The sequence below is a fragment of the Falco naumanni genome, chromosome 1, assembly GCF_017639655.2.
Source record: "Falco naumanni isolate bFalNau1 chromosome 1, bFalNau1.pat, whole genome shotgun sequence".
NCBI lineage: Eukaryota > Metazoa > Chordata > Aves > Falconiformes > Falconidae > Falco > Falco naumanni.
Window position 1 is genome coordinate 96592867 of NC_054054.1, and position 15351 is coordinate 96608217.

The window sequence follows — 15351 nt, forward strand, 5'->3', positions numbered from 1 at the left end:
AGTAGTTAAATATAATTTAATATAATCCATTGTTGTTTAGTATTTTCTAAACTTTTTTTCCTTCTATGTAGATAATGGATGAAACTGTAAAAGAACCAGCGATAAAAAAATCCTGTGAAGCTCCAAATCGTCTATTAGACCTCCATCACATAAATGATGTTCTGGAGAAATGTCAGAAAAGCTTGAATGATTATTTGGATTCCAAGCGAAATGCTTTCCCAAGATTTTTCTTTATATCTGATGAGGAGTTGCTTAGTATCCTTGGGAGTAGTAACCCGCTTTGTGTCCAGGAACACATGATAAAGGTACAGTGTCTGGCTTTCCACAGTACCTTGTACTTTTAGGTGCTTTAAAAAGTTTAACAGACTACACTGTACATGTTGTTAAGGATGTGCTAATATTTACTGCATACAGAGAGCATCCTGGCAGCATCTTGAAGAAGCTTCTGAATAACCAAATCAAATCTGATCAATAGCCTCTCCTGGTTCTCATACCTGCCAGTAGCAGTTATGGTAGAGGGAAGCTGGTAGAGGAACATTCAAGATACACCAGAATGGCTAACCATTAAAAAACCTTCCTGTAGCTCCTTTATTTTCTAGAAAAAAAATCAGTGTCATTTGGGCCAGATCATCTGCTTGTTTACTTTGCAATTGGGCTGCTGAGCTATATATCAGAATTTGTATTTGATTACTTACAAGTCAGATCCATTTCTCTATAATCCATGGAAATTTTCTTTCAAGATTAAATGGGGGCTAATGTAATTAAGCACTTACGTCTTTGAAGCTTTGTTTCTAAAATGGCAGTTAATTTCTTTGTTGGTGCATTTCAGATGTATGATAATATAGCCTCCCTGAGGTTTCAGGATACTGATAGTGATGAGACAATTGCAACAGCCATGATTTCAGCAGAGGGAGAGGTGATGGATTTTCGGCAGGCTGTAGCTGCAAAAGGCAGAGTGGAGAACTGGATGACAGCAGTGCTAGCAGAAATGAGACGAACGAACAGACTCCTAACTAAGGAAGCTATTTTTCGATACTGTGAAGACAGAAGCAGGTGAAACAATCAGTGTCAAGGATAGCATAAATGCCTTATGTATTATTATGAGCCTGTTGTGATATGGAAAAGCAAAGACAATTTTTTAATTTGTACACAATTTAGCCTGTGTTTCTGTATGTGGAGGGATATGAATACATGCATGTGCAGTATTTTAACTGACCAGAAAAAACTTGTGTTATATATCATATCTAATTTCCTAAGTCTTGGCGGTTTATTTTTAGTGCTGTGTTCTTGCTATGAATTGCACTTGGCAATCTTTACACATGGAATCGGCAACTTTTCTATCAGAGTATTTCCTAAGCTTTTGAAATGCTACAGCACACCTTGATAGAATTGTTTGGTTCATGTTGTAGTTGTTGCAGAAACAGGAGGAACAACTTCTTCTTTTTTTTTTTTTCCTTCCCTTTTTTTCTTTTTTTCCTATCCTGATCAGTTACTTGGAATAAACAGTAACTCAGACTTCCTCACTATATGTATTTTCTGTAGAGTTGATTGGATGTTACTCTACCAAGGCATGATGGTGCTGGCTGCTACTCAGGTGTGGTGGACTTGGGAGGTAGAGGATGTCTTTCGGGAAGTGAAGAAGGGAGAAAAACAGGCAATGAAACTTTATGCTAAAAAAATGCATAAGCAAATTGATGACCTGGTTACCCGCATTAGAATGCCTTTGAGCAAAAATGACAGGAAAAAATACAACACTGTTCTCATTATTGATGTTCATGCCAGAGACATTGTTGATACATTCGTAAGAGACAGGTAAACACTGCCCCCCAACCTACTGAGAAAATACCAAATGCATAAATTGTATTTCCATCCTTTTACCTCACGTGAGCAAATCTCTCTTGTGCAGCATTCTGCAGGCTCAGGAGTTTGGATGGGAAAGCCAGCTGCGTTTTTACTGGGACCGAGAGCCAGATGAACTGAATGTGCGGCAGTGCACGGGAACATTTTCCTATGGTTATGAGTATATGGGTTTGAACGGACGTCTTGTGATTACCCCGCTTACTGATCGTATTTATCTTACACTCACACAGGTATATATTCGAGGAGATTTTTACTAACAAGTTCTTTTAAAATACACTTCTAGGCAATCACATCATTGTTTTATTGCCACTTCCTGTTATCTCCTAGATGCCAATGTGTTCAAAATCAGTTGTGATATCATAACGTGATTGCCTCAGAGATAATATAGAATGCATTCACAGATAGAATTTGAGGCTTTTTGTACCCAAGGGTTTAATTTGTGATTTTGCTACCAACCTTACATAAGTTTAATCCAAGCTTTGCTTTCCTTTTTGGTTGGTCCCCAAAGGCTTTATCAATGTTTTTGGGAGGAGCGCCAGCAGGGCCAGCAGGTACAGGGAAAACAGAAACAATCAAGGATCTGGCCAAAGCACTGGGCTTGCTTTGTGTGGTGACGAACTGTGGAGAAGGCATGGATTTCAAAGTAAGTTAAAGATCTGTGTTCTCTGATAAAGTGCCAGTTACTGCTCCTTTTTGGTCCCCATGATAAAGTCATATTCTGAACTTCTGCATAAGTATCTTCCTTAAAGATACCATGCTGACTGATATGAAATATAGTAAAAAAATATCTATTTTGAATAAATTCCTGAAGGAATTTCAGGTGCTTTCAAGGAGGGGAGCAATGACTAGGTGGTATGTGTTTAAGCTCATCATAGGCAATCTGCACTTGGCAAGTAATTACTGCAAGACCTTATGACAGATTGCTAGCTTCTTCATATGTAAATATCTAGAGGTTTTACCCAGTCATTAAGAGTTTTAACATACTCCAAAGTTTGTTGATGATGAGTGTTTAATACATTCATTGCTGAGAAGTTTTTCCTCTTGTTCCTGATAGGCAGTTGGTAAAATTTTCTCCGGTCTCGCCCAGTGTGGAGCATGGGGATGCTTTGATGAATTCAATCGTATTGATGCTTCTGTGCTTTCAGTCATTTCTTCTCAGATTCACACTATTCAAAATGCTTTAATGAATCAGTTGAAAACATTTCAGGTAAACATTAAAAAAGAAGAGTAATTGTGAAGGCTGATCTTGTTTTTGAGGCCGAGATTCAGGGTTAGACCCCATCATTTGATCAAAGGGCTGCTGCTTCTGTAATTCATTTGTGCTGAACATTTCAAACTCCAGAGTATGTACTCTTATTTTCAGAGATGTTAAATCCTTGCTGATTTCCTAATCCTTTGCTAGGTTCTTCCTTTGTGAAGTGGGATAAAAGTCAGCTAAATAGGATAACAGTAAGCAAATGGGATAATAGTATGCTAGTAATTACGGAGAGAAGTAACGGTGTGGATTGTGAGGCTTTATTTACTGATATTTATTGGAATTCAAAGCCCTCAGACAGAAAATTTGATTGAGTAGTGTGAAATGTTTTGATATTTATATCCAAGATACAAACAGTGGGATGAATGTAACTGGATGACTACCTAAAGCTAAATATTTTAACATGTTGTCTTAAGTAGGTGCCCCAGTATTGCTGCTTTTCTGTTTGAGCAAATAGTACTATTTAATTCAATTCCAAATATGCATTGTTCTAATGTTTTCTTATGCCTTTAGTTTGAAGGGCAGGAAATTACCCTTGATAGCCGTATGGGCATTTTTATTACGATGAATCCTGGTTATGCTGGCCGAACTGAGCTCCCAGAGTCTGTAAAAGCTTTGTTCAGGCCTGTGGCTGTTGTTGTACCAGATCTTCAACAAATCTGTGAAATCATGCTCTTTTCTGAAGGGTTCCTTATGGCAAAGGTAAGAAAATTTTATTACTGCCCATACCCGTGTATATACCTGCGTATGGACAGCCAGTGTTTGGTTGTGGCTTACACATTTGTGATTCTCTAACTTAAATCTCAAACAGATCCTTGCCAAAAAGATGACAGTGCTATACGAACTGGCAAAGGAACAGCTTTCTAAACAACATCATTATGATTTTGGACTGCGGGCCCTTAAGTCAGTGTTGGTGATGGCTGGAGAACTGAAAAGAGGATCAGCAGACCTCAGTGAGGTAGATCTGCTACTTAGTTACCCTGGGAGCATCATCGTTTTCATTAGGAAGAGGATGTGTTTACACATCTGCTGTAGTTTGCATTGGAAATAGGAGCATTGGTGTTATTTGTCTTATTCGTTCACTTTGTTCTTACTGAGTTTCATTATGCCCTCTGCCAGCAAATTGCCATCAGAACTCAAGTCAGAGTAGGGAAATCTATAGAAAATGAGGTATTTTACTTTTTGTTAAGTCCAGGATGCAAATAGCCAGATGAATGTCTCTGGATGAATAGCGAAAGGTGCTTTTTGAACAGTGAGTGCTCCAGTTGCGCAGTTGTTAATTGTGTAGCTCAACTAGTACAGTAAACTTATAAATGAAAGTTTTTCAATACTGCATCTCTTTTTATGGCTTTCTTTTATGATTGTTTTTTATTTCTATATGTATGGTTGTGATACCCAGTTGCCTAGGGGAATTCTGATTCAAATTTCTTCTTAAAAACTTGGAGACAGCTGAAGGAAACCCTCCTCTAAAGTTATGTACAGATGCACATTGCAGGTTGGCAGGAAGTTGGGGTCTAAATGATGCTGTCAAGGCGACTACAGAACTTGGGTAGTTCATAAGACAGTTGGTTCTTTTAACATCAAATCAGGGAAGCTGCGATGTGGGCTGCTCCAGCCATTTGGCATTTGGTTAATATGACAGAAGCCGGCAGTGCATTATTCTTGGATATTGGTCTGCTTAATCCTTATAAAATAACCTTTGTTTCCACTAGCAACTGATGCCAAGAAAACATCCTCAGAGCTGTACTGCAGTAATCAGGCACTAGTTTTTAGAGATATTTGAAGTTACTACTTGTTGGATAATTGGTTAGCTATTTGGTAAAGATTGATTCTGCTATGTGTTGTCTAGGAAGTTGTACTGATGAGAGCTCTGCGAGATATGAATCTTCCTAAACTTGTGTTTGAAGATGTACCTCTCTTCCTTGGCTTAATCTCTGACCTGTTTCCTGGCCTGGATTGCCATCGAGTCCGCTACCCTGATTTTAATGATGCTGTAGAACAAGTGCTGGAAGAAGGGGGTTATGTTGTTTTACCAATCCAGGTATAAAAAATACTAATTGCATGAGGTTTTTTTGCAAATGTTAGGCTGGATATGTGTTGCTGCTCTCTGGTGTGGCTCCAGGAAAGCTTAGCTGGTACAGACCAGCTGCTGCTCTTGTCCATAGAAGAATTACAGACAGCAGTCTATTAAATCAATATTTGTTTTTCAGGTGGATAAAGTAGTTCAGATGTATGAGACAATGTTAACTCGTCACACTACAATGGTAGTTGGACCTACTGGAGGTGGCAAGTCAGTTGTCATTAATGCTTTGTGCAAGGCCCAAAACAAGTGAGTGTATAAAATTTGATGGGTGGAAATCAGGTTGTAAAATGGCATAGTCTGCATTATTCATCTCTGTGTAGTCATCACAGGATCAATAGCTGACCATAATATTTGCTTGGGTTAATATGAGATGGTGTTGTGTCATTTTAATATTGCTTTTCTTGCTGTATCTTTAGGCTGGGATTAATGACAAAGCTTTACACGCTAAACCCTAAAGCTATGAGTGTGATTGAGCTTTATGGGATCCTTGACCCTACCACACGAGACTGGACAGATGGAGTCCTGCCAAACATTTTTCGGGTTATCAACAGGCCTACTGACAAAAAAGAGCGAAGGTAGACAACTAGAAATTATTGTAACCATTTTTAGAAACTGAATTTTACATAAATTGAAAAAAAATATTAGATAATGCACTATTTAAAAAACAAATGCTAAATAAATGGAGAGTGTCTAGGGGTCTTTCTGTCTTCTGTAAGTTTCTAGCCTCAGTGAGATGAATGGATACTATGCAATTACGAAAAATGAATGGGAGGCTTGAAAGCACCTGGATTGACACCATTGATGGCACTGGATTCTGAAATATGTTAGTAAAATCAGAGCTTAGTCAGTGCCCCTTGGCTCCTGTATCCACAGGTACATTCTGTTTGATGGTGATGTAGATGCTCTCTGGGTTGAAAACATGAATTCTGTCATGGATGACAACAAGTTATTGACCCTAGCAAATGGGGAGCGGATTAGACTTCAGTCGCACTGTGCTTTGTTGTTTGAGGTAAGTAGTGACTGTACTGTGTAATACAAGGGAAGGGTTACATACAGATGGATCTACAAAGGCTGAAAAGCAGTTACTGTGGCTGTTCTTTGTTTAAGTGTATGATTATCTTGTGTGATTATTTTACAGGTTGGCGACTTACAGTATGCATCTCCTGCCACTGTATCCCGCTGTGGAATGGTCTTTGTAGATCCTAAAAATCTGAAATATAAGCCCTACTGGCAGAAGTGGATCCAAGAAAGAAGAAATGAGGTGGGAATTTCTGCACTTGTTCACATTAAATACTGAACTGTAGACAGCTGTAAAAAAAAATTTCTAAAGACAGTCTAATCTTCTGATAAAAAATCTATTCACTAGGCCTGTGGCAGAGGGCTAAAGAGGGTTCCCAGCTTTTGTAATTTGTGATTGTTTCTGAGAAGTGAAGAACAAGAAAATGAGTTTACCTGATCTCCAAAGAATTAACAGTGAGCTTAGGTCCTTGTTTCTTACATTTAGTTTAAAAAACCAAGTCCACAGGGAGCTGAAGTAAGACAACTTAGTTGCTAGCACCTGATGCTAGCACCCTCACCTGCTCACCAGTCCGTACAACAGCGTCACATTTCTTCATGTGACTGTGCCCTGTCTTTGGTAGAAGTGACTTCTTCAGGAACAATCATACTTGGTCAGCCAGGTGTTCATGGGAAGCTCTGCTGTCAAAAATTGGCTTTCCGTGTTTCTGTGTCCTGAATAATTGTCCTTTTTTTTCCTCAGCAAGAGAGAACTGAATTGAATCGTCTCTTTCAAAAATATGTGCCCTATCTTACTGATATGATTGTAGAGGGAATTGTGGATGGCAGACATGGGGAAAGACTGAAGACCATTGTTCCTCAAACAGATTTAAATATGGTAAGGAACAGAGAGTAAAGGTTGAAAAAGTTTATCTAAAAAGAGAAATGGAATGATAGAGAGAGTAAAATGTTCCAAATAAAGCATGGTAGAGTCTGTGCTGAAATGTCAGTTTGCTAGTGATGAGCACCAAGAGAGAAAAGAAACAGTAATTTCCTAACAGTGCTCTTCTAGTGTCATTAATATGCGTATCAGTACATACACCTGGAAGGATAAAAGATCAGCAGACACTCAAAATGGTTGAAAATGTATTAAGAGTTTTCATGCACCTAAATGGCAACTCTATTTACAGTTTTGTCTTGTTTTACAACAGGTGGTACAGTTGACTGTGATGCTGGAAGCTCTAGTTGTGGTACAGCCTGATGATCCTGATGTTCTGGAGTGCTTTTTCTTGGAAGCTTTGTATTCCTCCTTAGGTGCTGCTCTTGTTGATGCTGGGAGAATTAAATTTGATGAAAATGTTAAACGCATTTCCTGCATGTCTACTGTTCATGATGACAACATCCTGGCTAAGCCAGGGGAGCTACCAGGTAGGATCTCATCATAATTTAGTCTGAATTCCATTGATTATATTAGAAAAGTGTTAGTTTCCATGAAGGCAGAACATCCTTCTTCCTTCCAGCTAGCTATCTTGGCTGCAAAATATGCTCTCTGAAGGACTATCACTGAAAACCACATAGAGATACTGATGCTAGATAACTGTCAGCTACTGGTCTGTCCTCACAGAACAGTAATTTTCTATGCCAAGCTGCAGAGATAAACAGTGAAAAGAAAAGTAAGACATGAAAGTCAGTGGAAGGTGCTTAAAAAGTGATAATATGATCCAAATGCTGGATTAGGAGAATTTTGGTTGATGTCTTAACTGGGTTAAATGACAAGTAAACAGAACACAGTGTTGCCCAACTTGGTCCAGAATCCTACCCTTCACTTTCATTTCAATCAGATTATTTTCTTATGAAATATTTCAGTGTCCTAGAAAACTTCTAGTTACTTAATCATTTGCAGGTCAGCTGCCAACTTTGTATGACTTTCACTTTGATGGATTTCAAAAAAAGTGGGTACCTTGGATGAAACTTGTTCCTGAATATATTCATAACCCTCAAGTGAAATTTCTTGACATTCTAGGTGAGTGTAAAATAAAATACAGTGATAATATGTCTTTAATTTATAATGTGCTGCCACTGAGTACATGGCAGTTAACGTGAGACATCCTCTTTCTTTACTGAAGGTCTTCCACTCAGGTTCAGTTTTTTGTGATGGCACAAATCAATTTCTTTAATATTGTTGTCACAGTGGTTTAGCAGGAATAGAGTAGATATTTACAGCACTGTGTAATAGAGAAATGAAGAAAGGATTAAAAGCTTGTTTCAGTTAATAAGGGTTATTAGGAGCTAACAATGCCTTTTACAAGCTAGAATAGTAGAATATTCATGGTCTATGCTACCAGAAGCTGTAGGAAAAATGCCGGCTCCATGGTTCAAGTACTTGGTAGTTAAACATTACATTCTTAAGGCAGTTATTGGTTGTTACTCCAAGCACTGTGTAATGATGACAGGTGCTTTTCATAGTTAAGGACAAATTAAGGCAGGTTACTTTACAGTAATACTTAGGCAAGCACAGCTTAACTTCACTGACACAAGAGACAATTATATGTTCTCTAAAAGTTGCTCCTAATGGCAGGCAATTCACAAAGAAAAAAAATCACCTCTGTAGAGTTCTGGGAAAATGCCTATGATCCAAATAAATCCTGATTATATTATATCCTTGAAATAGGGATTAAATGGAGTTTAACCAGTCCATGACCCTCCTATATGGAAGATAACTTCTTTTTTAATATATCTAAAGGATGAGCGATCCTGATGATAAAAGCTGAAAAGAGATGGCTGAGCAATTAAAATTTTTTTTCAGCATTGTTAGTGAGTTGATATTTCAGATTTTGTCTTTGTACAACTGGATGTTAATACCTTGAGAGTCTGATCCAGCACTATTCTATAAATATAAATCCCCCAGCTGTACTGCATTTTAATTTAACCTGCCACCATATTCATGATCTTTTTCAGTGCCTACAGTGGATACAACACGCACTACTTGGTTACTGGAACAGATGGTAAAAGTAAAACGCCCAGTTGTTCTTGTAGGTGAATCGGGTACATCTAAAACAGCAACTACACAAAACTTCCTAAACAATTTGAACAAAGACCTTAATGTATGTATGAGGCATTTTGTCGTCTTTGTAAATCTGCCTTTTCATTCTTTGTCCTTATGTTAAATTTGCATTGTGAACCCTGAGTCTGTGGGTAGCAATGTTGACTTTAGTAATGTGACTGCAAGCTTCACAACCAAACTGTGTGAGTGATTTGAGAATCCTTCAGGATCAAAGACATTTGATCTACCATGTACAGATTCAATTTGTTAAAGTAAATATGTATTATTGAAGTGCTAAGAATGGGATTACTTTTCTTTTTCATCTGTAATTCAAGTGAATAAATGGACCATAGAAATCTTTCCTGTATGTCTGACACTCTAATATAAAGAATATTTTTTGAATGCGCTAGTTAAAAAACCCCAAACAACAGATAAAAATCCATTCTTATCCATTTCCTCTCCTTTGCAGCTGCTGCTAGTAATTAACTTCTCTTCTCGTACAACATCAATGGACGTTCAGAGAAACCTAGAGACAAATGTAGAGAAACGAACTAAAACCACTTATGGCCCTCCTATGGGAAAACGTCTCATTGTTTTCATTGATGATATGAATATGCCACGGGTAAGTGCCATTAATTTGCAAGGTAGTATAGAAACATTTCGGGTGGCACTGACATGGTCTCTTCATACACAGAGTCAATTAATTACAAGTCAAAGATATTTATGGTAAGTGAGTAACTGGATTTCAGCTTAGGATCTTCAGAAAGTGGGATTTGTGTGCAGTGGGGAATGTTTCTGTCTGTTACAGTATTTGTCCTATATGTAAGAGAGATCCTGTTGGATCATTTCTTTATGCCATTAAAATCATGTCTCTGTGGCCTGATACTGGCTGCAGGTGGTGTATTGTAGAAACCATCCCTTTCTCTTTACAAAGGGAGCAAAAGAGAACATGTGCATTTAGATTATCACAGAGGCACTTTTCCCATAGGAGACATTGGAATGAATGTTCACAGTCAGTGCCAGAGCTTTGCAAAGTGTCACTTAGTCCTTGTGATGTTCTCCAGAGTATGGAGCACAATATTTCCACATTTTATAGCAGTAATTGGCATGCTGATGTACTGTGCTTTGAATATCTTGACTCTTTTGTGTTACAAAGGTTGATGAGTATGGCACACAGCAACCCATCGCCCTGTTGAAACTGCTGCTAGAGAAAGGTTTCTTGTATGATCGTGGTAAGGAGATGAACTGTAAACTTCTTCAAGACCTGGGTTTTATTGCTGCCATGGGGAAAGCTGGAGGAGGTCGGAATGAACTTGACCCTCGGTTCATCTCACTCTTCAGTGTTTTTAACATGCCTTTTCCTTCTGAGCAATCCCTGAGTTTGATCTATGCCTCCATCCTGAAAGGCCACACTGCGGTAATTTCACTGTTTTTTAAAGGATTGCTCAACAGGTTTATTATTTTGAAATATGAATTTACTTCTGTGCTTTCGCTAGACCTGAAATCTTCTGTTATCAGGCTTTCTTATATTTAGAACCTCATGCAAACCTTTCCCTTCCTCTTCTCTTTCTTGATGGGTTTACAGTGTTTTGATAAATTCTTGAGTAATAGGTAAACATTCAAGTCAGCAGGTCATTTATAAACTTGGTGCTTTTCATAGGTTGGAACCTGTGAATGATTTGGTTATGGTTCCTGTAAAGAAAAGCAACAAAGATCAGCAAACTTTTTCCTGAATGACAGTGAAAAATTTAATGTAATGCAGTAGACTGCATTACTAGCAGATAACCTGCAACTTTATATAAGAAAAGAACAGTTTATTTTTTCTGTTAAAAAAGTGCTGTGGAAATTCCGGTCATTGAGTTCAATGTTACTGTCAGCACTCTGCAAGCTCAGGAGTGAAGATGGGGCCTGTCCAAAACATTCAACTGCACAAAGTTCATACAGAGGAATACGAATTTCTGAGTATGTTTGCCTTCAGTTATTTGAAATACACCAAGCAGGTTTAAAAGCTGGAAAGCAGAATATGTTTAATAGCATTGAGTTCTCTTGGGACAGTCTCATGGAAACACCTCTTCTTTCTCATGTTTGCAGATGTTTAATCAGTCTATATCAACCATCTCTGACAAGATTACTGCATGTACTTTGGAGCTTTATAAAATGATTACTTGTGACCTACCTCCTACTCCTTTCAAATTCCATTATATTTTTAACCTGCGGGATCTTTCCAGGGTCTATAATGGACTTATTCTTACAACTCCAGAGAGGTAAGAACAGAAAAATTGTCTCTAGTGCTCCCACATCTATTTATATTGCATGAACCTAGATGAAGATGAAGTAATATGGTATATGAAATCAGTCATGTTTGGACACTTTTCATTAGACCTTTGCCACAATGAGAAAATGTTCAGTAACATCCGAAATTGTGATCTTACACTTGATGACAAATGCTGGTGCATTACTCTTTCTTAAATTAGGTATTCAGAGGTAAAAATGCAAGCAAATTAGTTATTATGAAAAGAACAAAACCAAAAAGAGTAAAATAAGTCAGTCCAGAATTTGGTTAGTGTTATTAACCATATACCTTAGGCATCATGTCAGCTCATTTGGTGCAGTCTGATATTTCGATGTGAATTCAGGTTTCAAACAGTGACCCAGATGGTGAGAGTTTGGAGAAATGAGTGCCTGAGGGTTTTCCATGACAGGCTGAATAATGAAGCAGACAAAGCATTGGTGAGTAATTTCTTTCAATTTTTAGTAGTCACTGACTGTTACTATGGCAACTAATTTGCAACAACATTACCAACTGTTGCACTCTGGTCTTGCAGTCAGACTTCAGATTTGTCTAACCACTATATTGCTCCATTAATTATAAATGTGGCCCATGGAGTTTTCTTTTCTAAAATAAAGTGACTATGGCAGACTAAGTGAGCAGATCTGCTGAAGGAAAGGGTGACTTGGTTTGCCTGTCCCGGAAAATTGGTTAGCAGGGGCACAGGTGACAAAGTGTGAGAGCAGTGCAGGAAAAAACTCAGGAAATCACTTTGAGTCAGTATTTTCCTTTAGGAAGGACTGTATCAGAATGTGACTATATAATCAAGTAGGGAAAAGAAGGATAAAAGCCAAGCCCTTAAACAATGGAGTCAGTTTTGGCTGTTAGGCAAACTGGAAAATGCTCCAAATTATATCTTAAAACACAAGAGAGAATTATGACAGTTTTATACCTTGAGAATTAGGGGAGGAATTGGGGTAGATTTTACTTACATATAAGCAACTTGTGAAGCAATTTGCAAAGCAACTGGCTGAGATGAAAAGAGCTAGATTAAGATGGCTTCAGATTCTTCTGCTTAGAACTTTCTCCTCTAACGTACAAAGATACATTTCCAGCTCAATTTTCAGAACTCAGAGTAATTCTATCACAACTTTTTTGTATTTATACATTCATTCAGACTTACAAGATTTGTGAGAAATCTAGTTAGGGAATCATCTATGAATGTTGAGAAGGAAGGTTTATTGAAATAATATCTACAACAATATATGAGAAGGTATTTTTTTAGCAGGCTTATCCTTTCCTGTGTTAAACTTCTGGAGTCCATTGGATTGAATGGTTGTTAAACTGCCTATTAGATCGTTTTAGATCATACATAGAACACAATAGGAGGCTTTAGTCTTTAGACATTCTAGTGAAATAAGTATCCCCTTGAAATCGGTCAGTATTTGAGCAAGAATCTGCATTATCACCCTTCTAAGTGTTACTGGATTCAGAATCATCTGCTTCATTGTGTTGCCTGACTCATTTCATATCCTTGAAGGTACAAGGTCATATAAAAAGCCTAATCAAAGAGAATTTCAGAGATGACTTGGAGCAGGCCATGAGGGATCCTATTCTTTTTGGAGATTTCAGAATGGCACTGAGTGAAGGAGAACCTCGTATTTATGAAGATATCCAAGACTATGATGCAGCAAAAGCTCTCTTTCAGGTAGTGTGCATCAGCTTGGAGCTGTGCCTGATGCTGTTTCTGTGCCTGAGGAATGGGCGGGAGCCTGCCTCAGACTGTAGGAAATCTGTTCTCTTTCTGTGTGCACATAGAATTTATGTGCACTGTTATCCATTTGGGGTCTGCAGTAATAAATGTTGAGGATCAACTACAGAGTCAGCAGTGTTTTCCAACAGTTTATTTTCCCTGAGGAAGGGGAAAGGAATAATGCTGCTAAATGGGTTGTTATTTTATTAATGTTATTAATTGTTTCACTGGTCTCCCAGTAACATTCTGTCCACCTTTCTCTGCAGGAGATTTTGGAGGAATATAATGAAGTTAATATTAAAATGAACCTAGTTCTTTTTGATGATGCCTTGGAGCACTTAATCCATGTACATCGCATCATACGGATGGATCATGGGCATGCCTTGCTGATAGGAGTGGGAGGCTCAGGAAAGCAGTCTCTAACGAGACTGGCTGCCTATACAGCTGGATATGAGGTAAGTGACCCTGCATCTTTGCAGTGAAAGAAGACAAGGAAAGCAATACTGTGATCAGGATTAAATTGGCTGGGGCTGGGGGAGGGAAGTCAGTCAGCAAGATAAGATCAGGCTGGTATCTCTTCCCTGTGGAGAGAAGAACAGGCAGAGGTGATTGCCAGGAGGTATAGAATAATGACTGTGGGTGATCTGGGCAAGAAGCTGTCTGTGCCTGAATCTGGGTTTTGGCACTGGGGACTGAAAACAAGGATGGGTCTGGCAGTGAGCAGCTAATAATCTCTAACTACTGCTTTTGTTACTTATCTGTCTTAGAGCAGCACCGGTGTGCTTTTGTGGAGGAACTTTGTTGTGATTGATACTGTAATATTTCAGATAGGAAAGATGTATTTTCAGTCTCTGGCAGAGGATGAACACAAAGCAATTTTGAAAATGCAATCCTTCAGGGTTGGACAAATGTAATTTTTAAAAATAATGTAGTGTATAATTTATTTGATTCTTAACATTTACTGATGTTAGGGGCCAAATGAAAACCCTTGATCCAGTCCAATTGAAATTTAGAGTTACCATCATGTCTTGGGTCCATCTGTGTCTTCTCAGTATATGTTTGTATCTTTAGGTATTTGAGATCATCTTGAGTCGAGGATATGGAGAAAATAATTTCCGAGAAGATTTGAAGAATTTGTACCAGAAGCTGGGTATTGAGAACAAGTCGATGGTCTTCTTGTTTACAGATACCCAGGTAGCAGAAGAGAGTTTCCTGGAACTCATCAACAACATGTTAACTTCAGGTAGCATAGGCAGCCTCAATTGCTCCTGATCAGTATCTACTTGTGATTTATAATCTCAAACGTACCCTTGATGCAGCTATTACTGTTTCACCCTGCGTCCTCTGCTGCTTTAGTTAGTTACACTTTTCTGTACTACCTGAAATGATCTTGGCCTTAGTAATGGCTTGTCATCTTCTTACAGTCATTTGTATGTATCAGGGAAGGCTATAGGGTTAATTCATGCTGTTGCTGCTGTTGCAGGAGTTTCAGATTTCTTCCAAGACTGAGGTATAACTTCAGCTGTATTTGGCCACAAACCCACCGTCTGTCCCTTTGGCTTTTGGATAGCATTCACCTGAACTGAAGCAACTGCTTATATATATATGTCCTGAAATCTAGTTTAGTATCTTTTACTGTATGCAGCAGCTGAAAATGAGCAGCAGCTGGCACTGTGTGACCACCCTCTCTACAGAAGTTCCTATGTCTGATTTGAACAGATGTGTTAAATCTTATCCCTTTTCCTTGGTCTGCTTATGCCTATCATTAGGTAACAAGCAATATTTGCCACATGATTGAGAGAATGAAAATGTGAACTGATAGTTCACCAATGAATATTTTCTTTGCAAAGTTAGAAGCACTTTATGTTCTTGTGACATGTTCTATGTTTTGTGTATGTTGCTGAAGCCCAAACAAAGATTAATTATCCCTCTAAATCCCTTTGCATCATCCGAAGTACTGCCCCTCTATTTTCCATGGGGGCTGAGGGGAGGAGGAGAAACATAGGTTAATAGGTTCATTCAAAACCACCCAGAATAATTTTTGCAGAACTAGGTTTCTCATCTACCCTGTTCCCAGCCACACTGTTTTCTC

At 38.3% G+C, this 15351-nt stretch overlaps 1 protein-coding gene across 1 annotated transcript in view; it reads left to right on the top strand.

The window, feature by feature from the left end:
* DNAH10 (dynein axonemal heavy chain 10) overlaps positions 1 to 15351 on the top strand; it is a 58205-nt gene that overhangs the window by 21740 nt on the left and 21114 nt on the right. The window contains exons 29-52 of the mRNA XM_040583523.1: positions 72 to 305; positions 830 to 1053; positions 1543 to 1812; positions 1907 to 2090; positions 2369 to 2503; positions 2915 to 3067; positions 3629 to 3817; positions 3927 to 4073; positions 4965 to 5156; positions 5326 to 5444; positions 5615 to 5773; positions 6072 to 6207; positions 6337 to 6459; positions 6958 to 7092; positions 7406 to 7622; positions 8098 to 8217; positions 9153 to 9298; positions 9707 to 9859; positions 10394 to 10654; positions 11329 to 11501; positions 11874 to 11967; positions 13047 to 13214; positions 13526 to 13714; positions 14331 to 14502. Of these exons, the coding sequence (XP_040439457.1) occupies positions 72 to 305; positions 830 to 1053; positions 1543 to 1812; positions 1907 to 2090; positions 2369 to 2503; positions 2915 to 3067; positions 3629 to 3817; positions 3927 to 4073; positions 4965 to 5156; positions 5326 to 5444; positions 5615 to 5773; positions 6072 to 6207; positions 6337 to 6459; positions 6958 to 7092; positions 7406 to 7622; positions 8098 to 8217; positions 9153 to 9298; positions 9707 to 9859; positions 10394 to 10654; positions 11329 to 11501; positions 11874 to 11967; positions 13047 to 13214; positions 13526 to 13714; positions 14331 to 14502 (4093 nt within the window). The remainder of the gene's footprint in view (positions 1 to 71; positions 306 to 829; positions 1054 to 1542; positions 1813 to 1906; positions 2091 to 2368; positions 2504 to 2914; positions 3068 to 3628; positions 3818 to 3926; positions 4074 to 4964; positions 5157 to 5325; positions 5445 to 5614; positions 5774 to 6071; positions 6208 to 6336; positions 6460 to 6957; positions 7093 to 7405; positions 7623 to 8097; positions 8218 to 9152; positions 9299 to 9706; positions 9860 to 10393; positions 10655 to 11328; positions 11502 to 11873; positions 11968 to 13046; positions 13215 to 13525; positions 13715 to 14330; positions 14503 to 15351) is intronic.